The 15678-nt window shown below is 39.8% G+C and overlaps 1 protein-coding gene across 2 annotated transcripts in view; it reads right to left on the reverse strand.

Moving 5' to 3' along the window:
- SMC1B (structural maintenance of chromosomes 1B) overlaps positions 1–15678 on the reverse strand; it is a 69396-nt gene that overhangs the window by 46471 nt on the left and 7247 nt on the right. For both annotated transcript variants that reach the window (XM_024240058.2, XM_054543801.1), the window contains exons 5-9: positions 11601–11839; positions 8366–8624; positions 5655–5795; positions 3990–4072; positions 2936–3143 (exon numbers count right to left, since the gene is read on the reverse strand). In XM_024240058.2, the coding sequence (XP_024095826.2) occupies positions 2936–3143; positions 3990–4072; positions 5655–5795; positions 8366–8624; positions 11601–11839 (930 nt within the window). The remainder of the gene's footprint in view (positions 1–2935; positions 3144–3989; positions 4073–5654; positions 5796–8365; positions 8625–11600; positions 11840–15678) is intronic.

Here is a 15678-nt window from a genome sequence, read left to right on the forward strand (position 1 = left end):
AAAAAAAAAAAATGTCTAGGAAGGATTTCCATGAAGTGTTACTTGACCTGAGACCTGAAGAATGGTCAAGAATTAATTAGACTGAAGTTCAAAAACTTTACTAGAAAATGTTTGAATGTCAAGCATCGTGTATCAGTGGTCTCTAGAATATCTGAAGGTTTAATTTTGTATCTTTGGACTCTTTCTTCCGTGTGTTAGGTTCTACTTCAAGAATACCATTTTCCTATGATAAACCATCACTGTCTTTGCTGTTTAAATATCTTTGACTTTGTCTTCTCCATTAATTTGTGATTATCTCAAGCCTTTCTTCAGGGTCAATAATTTGATTTTCAGCTGTGTAATCCATTATTTGCTACCTTTTTTTTTTTTTTTTTAAAGAGATGAGGTCTTGCTATGTTGCCCAGGCTGGTCTCAAACTCAAGTATTCTCCTGCCTCAGCCTCCAAGTAGCTGAAACTATAGGCGCACACCATCACGCCTGGCAGCTACTTCTAATTTATTAGTATTTCTTGCTATTAATGCTTCTAATTTGTTAATTTGTCTATGTTATTTATTACTTACATGCTAACTATAATTATTCAGTAATAATGCCTATTCTTGATTTGTTTTCACAGCTTACATTTTCCTTTTTATCTTGTTTTACCTCATATTTAGATCTAGTTTTATAAATTCAAGTTCTTATTAAATTGCCCATAGTGCAAAACATTTATGGGGATTTTGTTCTGTAACCTTCTAGACTGGGCTCTTTGACTTCTAAATGTTTTAAAATAGTTTCTTTCTCTTTGCTGTTATTGTATGTACCTATAGCTGCCACAGTGATTCTTTTCACTTTGCTTATGTTTAACGTGAGTAGCTCTGTTCAGATCTTTGATTTGCTATGGTGGATAACTTTATTAATTCCCTTTCTCACAGAAGTGAGACAATTACCTCCTCTGAGCAACAGTTGATAGAATAAGTATTTCCTATTCTGTTTACTTTCTTGTAAGGGATTGGATGGTAGGGGCAAGTGAGAACTCACCTAAGACTTTTAAAGAACACACTTCATTTAAGTACCTGAATTCTCTCTCATCTGAGTTTTTAATTAATATCCCATACCAAGGTTCTTCTACTTTGAGGGAGGAGGACAAATTCCATCTTGAAGAGAGGGCTTCAAAATGGCCTCTCAATTTTAAAGCCCTAGTAAGTGAGAACTTGGGTCTTCACTTCCATTACAGAGCACATGAGCTTCACGTTCCCCAATTCACCAGTGTTTTTTTGTTTTTGTTTTTTTGAAACAGAGTCTCGCTCTGTCACCCAGGCTGGAGCGCAGTGGTGCAATCTCGGCTCACTGCAACCTCTGCCTCCCAGGTTCAAGCAATTCTCCTGCCTCAGCCTCCAAAGTAGCTGGGATTACAGGCATGCACCACCACGCCCGGTTAAATTTTTTGTATTTTTAGTAGAGACAGTGTTTCACTGTGTTGGCCAGGCTGGTCTCAAACTCCTGACCTCAAGTGATCCATCCACTTCGGCCTCCCAAAGCGCTGGGATTACAGGCACCCAGTTCACCAGTTTTTAAATCTCTCTCCAGTTAGAAGAGGAAAAGGAAACACATACATGTGAGTTTACTTCTTGCTAGATCAAGGAATACTAGGTGAGAATTCTCAGGAATTCGTCAATTTATCAGTTCAGCTTCTGTGGAGTTGAGAAAAAGCAATGCTATACTTCAATACTTTTTTTTTTAAATCCTAGATTATCACCATTTTCTAAAGTTTATGGCATCAGGTCGATTTTTTTTTTTAACTAGTTGTGTGTGTGTGTGTGTGTGTTTCACTAGTTTTTGTCACTTGGATAGGAATTGGGGGATCCAGATTTTGTGACCCAGACTTACTCCTCCATCATTATCCAGAAGTCAAAACCAACATTTAGGAGTCAGAAAGTCAAAACAGATGCTATAAAGGAGATGAAGATGGATGGCCAGAGACATAGGAGGAAAACCATGAAAGTGTGGATATGGAGGCCAATGGTAGATGTTTCCTTTTTTTTGGAAACAGAGTCTCACTCTGTGGCCTAGGCTGGAGTGCAATGGTGTGATCTCAGCTCACTGCAAACTCTGCCTCCCGGGTTCAAGCGATTCTCCTACCTCACCCTCCTGAGGAGCTGGTATTATAGGCGCCTGCCACAACGTGCGGCTACTTTTTGCATTTTTAATAGAGATGGGGTTTCACCATGTTGGCCAGGCTGGTCTCAAACTCCTGACCTCAGGTGATCCACCAGCCTCAGCCCCCTAGAGTGCTAGAATTATAGACGTGAGACACTGCCCTGGCTTGTAGGTGTTTCAAAATAGAGCAGTGGTTACCAGTCTCAAATGCTGAAAACAGGCCATATCATAAAATAAGGATTGCACAGTATACACTGATGTTAGTGACAAGAGGATCAGATGCCACCCCGATACAAAAGGAAATAATCCTGTGATGCTGGCACCCCAAGCAACAAGTGATACTGTATTTTGGCTAATGAAATACACTAGCAATACCGGATGCACAGTCATACTTAGAGAATAAAAATATGCCAATGATGTCTGCTGAAAAAATATTTCAAAAACAAATAAAATCATGAAAAACATGAGGTTTGAGGCTATGTGTCTGGGGGGCTCAGAGTACTTCACAGCATCCAAGTCCTTTTGGAGATACTGGCCACAATTTGAACTTTCTGAGTACTATGTTCATGTCATGCTTCTCCCCAATAATTACGTATCTACAGCTACTACTGGAAGTTTTACCCTAATTATTTACTGTTACATTTTAAATATAAAGAGTCAAACACAAAACTTAAAGATGTCTGAAATAATATTGCTTTGTAATAATGGTAATATTTCTAATCCCAAATGAGAAGATACTGTTGAAAGCAAACAGGAAAGCTTAGTTTTTTTGTTTAAATTAACTATTCATTCTCATTACCACAGAATCTGGGTACAGTCTTTTAAGGTGTTCCAGAACCTCTGCTCTCTTTTGCAGACGTTTTCCTTCATGGGTATCAATCCCAGCATTCTGCAATTCACTTCTAATGAGATTCAATTCTTCATTAACTTCAGACATTCTTGATTTTGTTTTTTCAATTTCATCCACTAGGGTTTCCTCTTGCTGTTTTTTCTCTTTCAAGCAATCCCTACAAAATAACAACAAATTATATAGCAAAATGATAAACCAAAATTTAGGAATTACCAGGTACAACATACTCTTGTCTGGCATTGCAGGGGAATAGAGCAGCGCTCTATCAATTTTTAAAGGGTAAAAAATGCAATAAACCTGACACCAAACATGGGCAAAAAATATTTTGCTCATTCTTTGTTGATCTGAAAAATGTGGCTGGGCCAGGTGGCTCACTCCTGTAATCCCAGTACTTTGAGAGGCTGAGTGGGTGGCTGGCTTGAGTCCAGGAATTTGAGACCAGCCTGGCAACATGGCAAAACCCTGTCTCTACGAAATACAAAAAAAAAAAATTAGCCAGGTGTGGTGGCACACACCTGTAGTACCAGCTATTCAGGGGGCTGAGGCAGGTGGATCACTTGAGCCCAGGGGGTGCAGGTTGCAGTAAGCCATGATCACGCAACTGCACTCCAGTCTGGGCGAGAGTGAGACCCTGTCTCAAAAAAAAAAAGGAAGAAATACATAAATAAGAAAGCTGCAAGGGGTGCAATGGCTCACACCTGTAATCCCAGCACTTTGGGAGTCCGAGGAGGGTGGATTGCTTGGTCCGGGAGTTCAAGATCAGCCTGGGCAACATGGTGAAACCCCATCTTTACCAGAAATAGAAAAAATTAGCTGGGTGTGACGGCATGCGCCTGTAGTCTCAGCTACAGGCTGAGGTAGGAGAGTCATGTGAGCCCCGGAAGTTGAGGCTACGGTGAGCCATGACTGCACCACTGCACTCTGGCCTGGGCGATGTGAGTGAGACCCTCTCTCAAAAAATAGAAGAAAATTGCTGCAAGAAATTTTTTTTTATTCTACCTACATGCATGTCTTTGTATACTCCTCTAACTTCTCTATTCGTTTTTTATGATCTTCTATTTGTTCTTTTATTTGTTTTAGATTTCCCTAAAAGAGGAAATGAAATCTAAAATCAATTACAGCAATTCCAAACCAACAAAATTACATGCCTAGAACTTACTATAATATTATAAGCTGTTATAAAATTGAAAGATATCAAATATAATTATATGAAAACACTCATCAGAGCAAATTACAGATCAGGGTTCAACTCCTGACTCTTTACCATTTGCTAGATATTTGATCTCTAGCGATTTCTCTCTGTAACTTCAAACTTCAAGGAGATTATTTTCAAACATCTATATAGTTCTTACCCCTTAACTAATTTACTGAACAAATATATTAGGTTGGTGCAAAAGTACTGCAATTACTTTTGCAACAACCTAAATATATTCACTGGCTACCATGTGATAGGAACTAGAGGTACAAAAATAAGCAGGAAAGAGTCCCTGCCGTCAAAGAACTAATGTCTGGTAGGAGAGACAGACAATTAAATACGTAATTATAGTAGAGTGGTTTTGTGTTATAATAATATAGGAACCTATAGGGCAACTAATAGCCTTGTGGATGAGGATTTTGGGAAAGTTTTGTTCTATTCACTTTATCATTAAATCCAACTGGAGACTACTACAAGTCTTCTCCATCTGTCTGCAACTACATGTGTTCTTCTTATTGTTTTTTTATATTCAAAAGACAACAGCAATTCAACCAACACTTACTGACATCTACTAAGTGCAAGGTTCACAATGGACACAATTAGAATCCTGCCTTTAATAAGCTTCCAGTCTAGTAGAGAGGTACCAATTAATTTTAATTTTTATGCGATCTGACAAAAGCCCTTAGATATAGATAAAAAATTGGCTGGGCACGGTGGCTCAGGCTTGTAATCCCAGCACTTTGCAAGGCTGAGGAGGACGGATCACCTGAGGTCAGGAGTTCAAGACCAGCCTGACCAACATGGAGAAACCCTGTCTCTATAAAAATACAAAATTAGCCAAGTATGGTGGTGCATGCCTATAATCCCAGCTACTCAGGAGGCTGAGACAGGAGAATTGCCTGAACCTGGGAGACGGAGGTTGTAGTGAACCGAGAGATCGCGTCATTGCACTCTAGTCTGGGCAACAAGACCGAAACTTCGTATCAAATAATAATAGGTAGTTATATGAGGAAGAAATTATTTTTGGCTTTTTTAAGAGCTGGGATATAAAGAAAAGGAGGGCCAGGGAAGGCTTTGCGGTGTTGGTAACTCTGGATTTTAACATGTAAAGATGAATACGTTATTCCAAAAAGAAATTAGCATGTACAAAGGCAAAAATGTCCAATGTGTATTTTCATAAATCAGTGTATAATTTTATAACATATCAATTATACAATTATACAAATGTTTCAAAAGTAATTCCTGCTATGTTACCACCTTTGTTTTTCTCCTTGCACAAAATGCCTCTTCTACTCACAGAACTATCATAGATTATGCCTTTTATATTTGTATCTTCATCTGCCAAATCATGAAATAAATGAAATGAGACCGTATAGTGTAAGGTTAAGGAGATTCATTCTGGAGACAGGTACAAAAAGGAAATAAAATTTCATTAAGAATGATTCTAAATCATTACTGTACAACCCAAGATACCTGAACTTCTCCATGCCTCCTCTTTTCAAATGCCAGTCTTTCTTCATCTGTCTTCTGTTCCCACCGCAGTTTTTCCAGTTGTTGAGTCATTGTAGCTACTTTCTTTCTTACTTGTTCCTTAAGTTCTTTATAACGATCCAGCTGTATAAACAGTATTGAGAAATTGCTAATTCAGCTTAAGAAGCATGAGAGCAAATTCTTTGTATGAAATCCTGTACTAGAAGATAATTAATCTTCCCAAAAGCTTGCTTTATATAAATTAAATCATAATCGACCACTTTTCCCCGGTAAAATAATGTGAGCATGAAAGCTTCCTTTAAAAAAACTGTTTATTATTTATTTATTTATATTTGAAACTTATTTATTTATTTATTTTTATTTTGCCCAGGCTGGAGTACAGTGGCACAATCACGGCTCACTGCAGCTTTGGCCTCCTGGGCTCAAGTGTTTATCTTATTATTCATAAGGTAATCATTTTTTCCTCTCATAAACCCTTAAAGATACATGTGGCTTTGAGGAGACATGATCACTTAATTGACAAGAAGGAAACTGATTACTTAAGGTGCTTTAAAATGTTCAGTGATGAATTAATCTCTAACTTATTATACAAGATTTAATTATAATAAATCAGTAGATGGCAAAAACATGTAATTGACAAACAACCACATTTTTATCATTTATCTCTTTTATCAATTTTACGATAATCTTATATCACAATTATATACCAAAATAATTATGACTATATAAGTAGAAAAAAAATATCATTTTCTCTGGATTCTCCTTTCTAAGATTTTTGCACAGAGACCTTAGTATAGAGGTTTTCGTTGCTCTATTTTAAAGTCTTTTAGGCCAGGCACAGTGGATCATGCCTGTAATCCCAGCACTTTGGGAAGCCGAGGCAAGAGGATCACTTGAGCCCAGGAGTTGGAGACCAGCCTAGGCAACACAGTGTGATCTCATCTCTACAAAAAATTCAAAAATTAGACAGGTGTGGTAGCATGCACCTGTAGACAGGAGGATCAACTGAGCCCAGGAGTGACACTGTAGTGAACTATGATTGATAGCAGCAGGAGACAGACAAATCCTAGACAGACAGGGGTGGGTCCCCAGTGAAACCTGACCTTCAAGCCAAAGACAGTATAAAGCCTAGCTACAAGTGCTGGGTAAATCCACAGACAAAACTGAGAACCTCTCTTGCTGTTTGGTGTGCTTACCTCTGATTGATCCCTACCCTTCACCTATTTTACATACACCTACCCTTCCCTAATTGGTTTTTCACATTGTTGTACCCACTTTAGGGTGGTGCCGTTGTTTTAGCCTTTTTTTGCATACTCACAAACCAATCAGTACACATTCCTCCATTCTGAGTCCATAAAAGCCCCAGACCCAGCCACACTGGGGGAGAAACCACCTGACTTCAGGTAGTGGATGACCTCTTGCATCCCCTCTCTGCTGAGAGCTGTTTCATAGCTCAATAAAATTCTTCTTTGCCTTCCTCACTCTTCGATTGCCAGTGTAGCTTCATTCTTCTTAGATGCAGGACAAGAACTCAGGACCCACTGAACGTGGGTACACAGAAGGCTGAAACACTGTGGCCCTCTGCCCTCTGCTGGCAGAGGGCAGCTGCCCCACACGACAGGAAGCAGTGGTGGGGCCGAGCAAGCCCCGGAGCTGAGGGCCAGAGTGGGTCAAGGGGCTGACAGAGCTGTTAACAAGCCTTCAGACGTGCATCCTTCTGGCTGCAGACAGGACTAAAGAGCTGATTAGCACACTGTAACACCCCCTCTGGGGCTTTAGGGTCACGAGCACCCTTGCCTGGGTGCCACTGTGTTCCCCTCATCTGGGCGCCAGAGCCCACTGTGGAAGTGGCTTGCGACACGCCTGGTCCAGTTCCAAGCACCACATGAAGCCTGCTTCTGTGCCGGTACTTGGAACAGCTGGCTGGAAACTAAACTTGCTTGCTCACACACCCTCTTCTGCTGGGGGCTGAGTGAGCAGTCGTGGCAGCTGTGGGATTCACGCCAGAGTGCAGGCCAGGTGCAGCCTGGCAGGCTGAGTGGACAGGGTGTCTCCTGCAGTGAACGTGGGACCAAGCAAGGCCTGGGCAAGGGCGTCACCAACTGAGGGTCTCTGGCTGACAAAGTGACTGAGAAAAATCCTGCATCGGCCGGGCATGGTGGCTCACACCTGTAATCCCCGCACTTTGGGAGGCCAAGGCAGGTGGATCACCTGAGGTCGGGAGTTTGAGACCAGCCTGACCAACATGGAGAAACCCCGTCTCTACTAAATATACAAAATTAGCCAGGCATGGTGGCGCATGCCTGTAATCCCAGCTACTCAGGAGGCTGAGGCAGGAGAATTGCTTGAACCCAGAAGGCGGAGGTTGCGGTGAGCCAAGACCACACCATTACACTCCAACCTGGGCAATAAGAGCGAAACTCCATCTCAAAAACAAACAAAAAAAATCCTGCATCATGATTATGCAACTGCACTCCAGCCTGAGTGACACAGTGAGACCCTCTCTCTACAAAATTAAAATTAAAAATAAATAAATTTAGTTCTGTATACAGGCTGAAAAATTTAAATCCCCACAATTTACACTGAGGATAATCTCTTAAAATATCAGAGAGGTCATCTTTTAAATTTTTTTCTAATTCAAAGAGGCTGAAATAATAGAAACATAAGATTTCCCCTAAGTTGTCCTTTTTTACCTGACTGGCTTCCAGTTCAATGTCTCGCTTTTTATGTAAAATTTCTTCCTCAATCTGCTTTTCAAAACTTCTCCATGCAGCATCTAAATCAGCCAGCTCTGTCTCCAGGGCTTTTATATCATCTTCCTGTTTAGAACATTGTTTTTCGCTGTCCTTTACTGATTTCTTAGCCACATCTAATTTCTTAAGGTGGTGAGAAGTGTTTTCTTTGGCTTTAATGTACTGAGGCCTCTTCTGATTTAAAAGGGTTTCAACTGACCTGAAAAGGGAAAAATGTTTGCTTTAAAGAAAATTCCATTTCTTTAATATATAAAGGGAAGAAGTTGTTTTGATCAAACCACTTTAAAAAAGAAATCCTAAAAATCAACTTTCAGAGACTGTAAGCAGATCAATGGCTGCCAAAGGTTGAGCAAGGTCAGGGGGAGGGGTGAATAAAGCACACGGTCACTTTTGAGAGTGGTACTGTAGTGGTAGACACTTGACACTATGAATTTGCCAAAACCTGTATTACTTTACAGCACCAAGGATGAACCTTAATGTAAGCAAATTAAAAAAGAATCACTCAGGAGGCTAAGGGATCCTAGATGGAATGTAGAATGCAATAAAAAATCTAACTTTATTATAAATGTAGAAACAGCCTTACTGAAGGGGTGGAAGGAAAACATGCTGATCTAATTCTAGAAATGAGTGGAGTCTGTAAGACTAAAAACAGAAGAATTGTACATAAGTACTATACTATAGTTACAAAGATGCTTTCCATGGGGGTATGGGTTAACAATTCTGACACTATTACACGTGATTACTGGAAATGCACAATTAAGCAAACGGATGGCAGATGGTAGAAGCCAGATTTCCCATTGTTGAAGTGGGAGGTTACAGATAAGCAAGAGAAGGCTAGAATGATTAATGTGGTAATGGCTTAGAATTGGGAGACATCAATATGAACTCATGTTTAGCTTAATATAGATGGTCACATATGAAAATATTTATAGCTATGTGTATAAATAGTATACACAGGTATTTCCTAGTTCCAACAGCTGAGAAAGCCTAGAAGCAAGGACACGCCAGCAGCAACGAACACACCTACCACCTAGATGTTGGTTTCTAATACTGTTCTCCGATAAAAGGAACCAGGGTTCCTTGGAGAGCCTGGGGCAGGCTCATACAAGCTGGGGCAAGCTGATGCTTGGACTGGCTTATACAAGATGACACTAGAAGATACTTATCTTCTAGAAAGTAAGGAAGAGCTCCCAAAAAAATCACAATAATGAGAATATTTCAAAGGGACACAGGAGCCAACTCAAAGAGTTCTCAGTGGCCACAGCAGGAACAATCAAAGCAACAAAATCAACAATGTAATATTGGATTATAACTCTAAATGCAAAATATCCATAAATCTATACTGATGTAAACAAACAACAATTAATTTAATTTTAAAATAATTAAGTAGAGACAAATCTGTGCAGAATTCCAAATAAATCATGTAGATACTTTGCCCTCAAGGTAAAACATAACTCTCCTTACTCCTTAAGTGTGGGCTAAGCATAGTGACTTCCTCTCAAAGATTATAGTATGAAAAGGGAGAAAAAATAACCTCACAGAGAAGAAACATGACAAACACTACTTCAGTCAGGTGATCAAGGTCAACATCAACAGTGATACCATGTTGACATGACATATGATATAGTACATGATAAATGTCATGTAACATATATAATACACTGACACTCTGATAGAATATAATGAGAATGACATTTTACTTCTGTGGTCTTCCTCCCCACAGTCTGTATCTTCAGTCTAATTATGAGAAAACCATCAGACAAATCCCAACTGAAAGATGTTCTACAAAAAAACTGACCAATATTCCTCAAAATTGTCAAGTTCATCAAAAACGAGAACTGTCACAGCTAAAAGGTGCCTAAGGAGACATATAACTAAATGTAATATGGTATTCTGGATCATAAAAAGGACATTAGGCAAAAACTGAGAAAATATGTATAAAGTATGGACTTTAGTTAATGTATCAATATTTATTAATTCTGACAATGTATCATAATAATGTAAGATGTTAATAACAGGAGAAACTGAGTTTTGGGAATATGGGACTGATACAGGAGCTAAAAATAAATTATTTAGGCAGATAGTGAAGGTTGAGAGAGTCCTCAGCAGAGCTTCCCTTTTAACAAAAAGCAGCCCCCAAATCATTTCTCTTCTAACAAAGAAGAGCCTGAAAAATCAGGCTACAAACATACATAAGCAAGCTGGAAGCTTGCACGAGTGAATGCCGGCAGCTGAGCCAATAGAAAGGGGCTACTCAGAAGCCAGCTATGTTCAACATGAAGGTTCCATCTTCCCTTTTCTTTGTCACCACGTGTACAGTAGAAAAGCTGGCAACATGGCGCCAGCCAGGTACAGAATCTGCATAATAAAAAATTAGGGTGGGGTTGCCAGCTTCTTTGTGCACTATGCAAATGGCACACCTAGTCCTAACCAGTTCTTCACATGCTATGCAAATGGAATACCTGATCTGACCAACCCTTCATGCCCTAAATCAGACACCGCCTCCTCAAGCTCATCTATAAAACCTCTTGTACTTCACTGTGGACCAGAAGACCCAATTGGGAGCCCTTCTCTCTGCATGAGAGAAAACTTTTCTCTTTCACCTATTAAACCTCCACTCTTAACTTCACTCCTTGTGTGTCTGCGTCCTTGATTTCCTTGCTGTGAGCCAATGAACCTTGGGTATTACCCCAGAAAAACACCACCACTTCAGGACCATTCTATACTATCTTTTTTTTTTTTTTGAGACGGAGTCTCGCTCTGTTGCCTAGGCTGGAGTGCAGTGGCGCGATCTCGGCTCACTGCAAGCTCCACCTCCCAGGTTCACGCCATTCTCCTGCCTCAGACTCCCGAGTAGGTGGGACTACAGGCGCCTGCCACCATGCCCGGCTAATTTTTTGTATTTTTAGTAGAGACGGGGTTTCACCGTGTTGGCCAGGATGGTCTCGATCTCCTTACCTCGTGATCCACCTGCCTCAGCCTCCCAAAGTGCTGGGATTACAGGCGTGAGCCACCGCACCTGGCCTATACTATCTTTATAATTTTTCTGTATATCTAAAAGTATTCCAAAGTAAAAAGCTTATTTTTAAAATCAATTTTCAAAGTGTCACTTATATTATTTCCTCTATCAAGCTACATATAACCCAACTGTTAATATCTACTTTTAAAAACTCACTTTAATTCTTTTTCTGTTTGTTGTAGTTGTCTAGTTAGCATTCCATGTTCCTTTTTCCTGGCTTTAACTATGTTTTCATGATGAGACAAAGACTCTCTTTTGACACTCAAATCCCTATTCACATGCTCTAACTTTGTGTTCAGGAGATGAATCTTTTTCTCATTATGGTATAGTTGAAAAAGTTTCAGTTGTATCTTGTTCATTTTCAGTTCTTCAAGGAGACTCTGGTAACGTTCTGCCTATAAAAGAGTATAATTCAACAGCAGTTAAAAGGGAGTATATTTAAGTCGGCCTTTCATAAACTCAACTACTATACCAACAAATTAACTAATGAATTTTTATTTGTTATTAGGACATAATGTTCTCGTCAAAAGTAGCATAATTTGGCGAGAGTTTCTGAATATACTTTTTAAATAACCCAATACACCAGTAAATGATTTTGTGTTCTTGTGCTCAGTGGTATGATGATAAGAACAACAAAGTGGCATGCATTAACCTGGGTCCCTTTTGTCTGGACCTGTGAGTTTGACAACTCAATCAGTATTTCTGGCATCAGCTTTCTCCTTTGTAAACTGAAAGAAGAGTGTGATATGACTTATAAGGTGCTAGCAACTTTAAATTCAATGACTCCAGGAAAAATTCCTACTACAGGAAGTAGTTTTTCTACCGATAAAACAGGACTCTTACAGTGCTAAATTATATGTGAAAAATAATAATTTCCTTAACATTTGTGCTATTAAAAAAATAAAGGAACAGGCTACCTCAAGAGGAGCTCCTAATCAATACTGGAAGTATTCAAAGTAACAGGCTATCCACTAGGATGTTGTAAAAAAACAATTAGGAAGTTGTTTTGTTCTAACTGTCCTTAAAATGTTTAAATTTTGCAGTTCAGTATATTGTGATTATTATAGTCTGACTTCCACTGCTGCCACTCCTTTCCACTAACAAAACCAAGGACATGTACACATATTAGAAAATATGAAGACACAGAGAAACATCACTAATAAGAAACATCCATTTTTCATTTACTTCTTCAAATATGTATTGAGTATCTACTATGTGCCAGGCGCTCGTCTATGCATTGAGAATATAGCAGAAAATAAGACAGACTATCCCTGATCCTGTTTGTTTGTTTGTTTGTTTGAGACAGAGTTTTGCTCTCTCACCCAGGCTAGAATGCAATGGCACGATCACAGCTCACTGTAGCCTCAACCTCCTGGGCCCAAGAGATCCTTCTGTGTCAGCCTCCTGAGTGGCTGGAAAGACAGGCGTGTGCCACCACACCAGGTAAAGTTTTTTATTTTTATTTTTGTAGAGGTGAGGTCTCACTATGTTGCCCAGGCTAGTCGCGAACTCCTGGGCTCAAGGGATGCTCCCACCTTGGCCTCCCAAAGTACTGGGATTAAAGATGTGAGCCACCATACCCAGCCCAACCCTGCTCTTGTGCAATTTATATTACACTTATTCTAATGGGGAGAAGAGAGAAAGAAAAGTCAGAGAATAAACACGAGGACTAAACTCTGATGTTTTTTCTTCTCTTGCCCAAATTTCTATCTAGGGAGCCTGGGGATTCTGCTTTACAAAGTCTCATCAGAGGTTTTTTTGTTTGTTTGTTTTTTTTTTTTTTTGAGACAGAGTCTCACTCTGCCGCCCAGGCTAAAGTGCAGTGGTGCGATCTCAGCTCACTGCAACCTCTGCCTCTTAGGTTCAAGTGATTCTCCTGCCTCAGCCTCCTGAGTAGCTGGGATTACAGGCATGTGCCACCACGCCCAGCTAATTTTTGTATTTTTAGTAGAGACGGGGTTTCTCCATGTTGGCCAGGCTGGTCTCAAACTCCTGACCTCAAGTAATCTGCCTGCCTCGGTCTCCCAAAGCGTTGGGATTATAGGCATGAGGCGCCATGACTGGCCAGAGGGGTTTTATTCAACCCTATATAATATAGCTTACTTTCCAACCTGATGCTGGCATAGTATCACATGACAGATAAGGAAGGAAATTAAAATATTTTAACTGCATATTCTTCGCCATATCTTGAAATAGCCGTGCAAAGTTGTCTCTTGTGGGGAAAAAAATCTACATTCTGTAGAGAATCCCCTTTCCCTTTTCCAAACCTTTTTTCCTGAACCAAGAGACAACCAACTAAGAGTCCGATACCTTTTTAAGTCTGATAAGAAACATTTACAATGTATTCTCTCTGAAGCCTGCTACCTGGAGGCTTCATGTGCATAACAAGAACATTGGTCTCTACAATCCCTTATCTTAACCCAGACATTTGCTTTCTATTGATTCCAGGTCTTTAGATAAAACTCTTTCAACCAATTGCCAATCAGAAAATCTTTGAATCCACCTATAACCTGGAAGCCCTGGCTCCCCCTCCTTTCCAGAATGAACCAACATACATCTTACAAGTATTGACTGATGTCTTCTGTCCCCCAAAATGTATAAAACCTAGCTGTGGCCCAACCACCTTGGGCACATGTTCTCAGGATCTCCTTAGAGCTGTGTCACAGGCCATGGTCACTCATATTTGGCTCAGAATAAATCTCTTCAAATATTTTTACAGAGTTTGACTCTTTGTTGACAGACAAGCAAACAAATAATAAACAAGATAATTTTATACAGCAATAAACGCTACAAAAGAAACAAAATAGGGTAATGTGCTAGTACAAGGGAAAGGGTGCTAATTTAGATTGGAGGAATGAACAGTGAATGCCTACCTGAGAAAATGGCTTTTTAATAAAAACATGAATGAGAGACTACCAGGTATGCAAAATCAGGCATGCAGCTATCTAGGCAGAGGAAATAGCAAAAGCCCCAGAATAGAAAGGAGTTTGGTGTGTTCAACACATAATAAAGGCCAAGGTGGCAGCAAAGCGTAGGAAGTTAAGGCTCAAGAGGTAAACAGAGACAAGGCTAGTACGCCTTATAAGAGACAAGATTCTTGGCCAGGCGCGGTGGCTCAAGCCTGTAATCCCAGCACTTTGGGAGGCCGAGGCAGGCAGATCACGAGGTCAGGGGAATGAGACCACGGTGAAACCCCGTCTCTACTAAAAATACAAAAAAAATTAGCCGGGCGCGGTGGCGGGCGCCTGTAGTCCCAGCTACTGGGGAGGCTGAGGCAGAAGAATGGCGTGAACCCAGGAGGCGGAGCTTGCAGTGAGCCAAGATCGCGCCACTGCACTCCAGTCTGGGGGAAAAAAAAAAGAGACAAGATTCTCAGTGCAGTGAGAAGCACTACACTGGAAGGTTTTATGCATGGAAAGTTAGGATCTGATTTGAGTTTCAAAAATATCACTTTAACTACAACCGAAGACAAGGTACTATATTAGGCATTGTGAAGGGGCCCAAGAAATGTACAGAAATACATTTGCAGGTTATGTGGTCATGGCCTCCTAGGAGGTTCCCGAGACCCTTTTAGGGAGTTCCTGAAAGCAAAATTATTTTCATAATAATACTAAGAGTTTGTCTATTTCAATGTGTCGACACTTGCACTGACAGTGTGGACAAAATTGCTAGGCCTTAGCATAAGTAAGATTTAACACAGAAGTGTTTATGAGAATCCAGCTGTCTTTTATCAAGTTAGACATTAAGGAAATTATAAACGTGGTAAAACAATGTCTCTCTTCTAATTGGTTTTGGAAAATACAGTTATCTTTCATAAAAATGCTATTTATATTAACATGTAATGAGTTTATTGCTATTTTTACACGGATCATTAAAATATTTTTTAAATTTCCAGTGTTAATTTCACATACAATAAATATTAATAGATATAACCCATATGAACAAAAACTCTTTGGGGTCCTCAATAATTTTTAAGAGCATAAGGGGTTTAATACCCAAACATCTGAGAGCCTTTGCCACATAAGACATAAACCCCTCAAGTTTGTTTTTAGTTGGGAAAATCAGACATTTTTCTAGTTCAGGCTGTCCCGCCTATTCGGAAAGAAAAACCCAAATAGTGGGAAATATATCAAAAAGTTTATCTTAATGAATATTGGGCTTTAATTGTCTTATACTATTAAATTAATCTTCTTGGTAACCCCAAGCCCATACCTAGTGATTCTAACATAGAAAG

Source organism: Pongo abelii, chromosome 23 (assembly GCF_028885655.2).
Source record: "Pongo abelii isolate AG06213 chromosome 23, NHGRI_mPonAbe1-v2.0_pri, whole genome shotgun sequence".
Classification (NCBI taxonomy): domain Eukaryota; kingdom Metazoa; phylum Chordata; class Mammalia; order Primates; family Hominidae; genus Pongo; species Pongo abelii.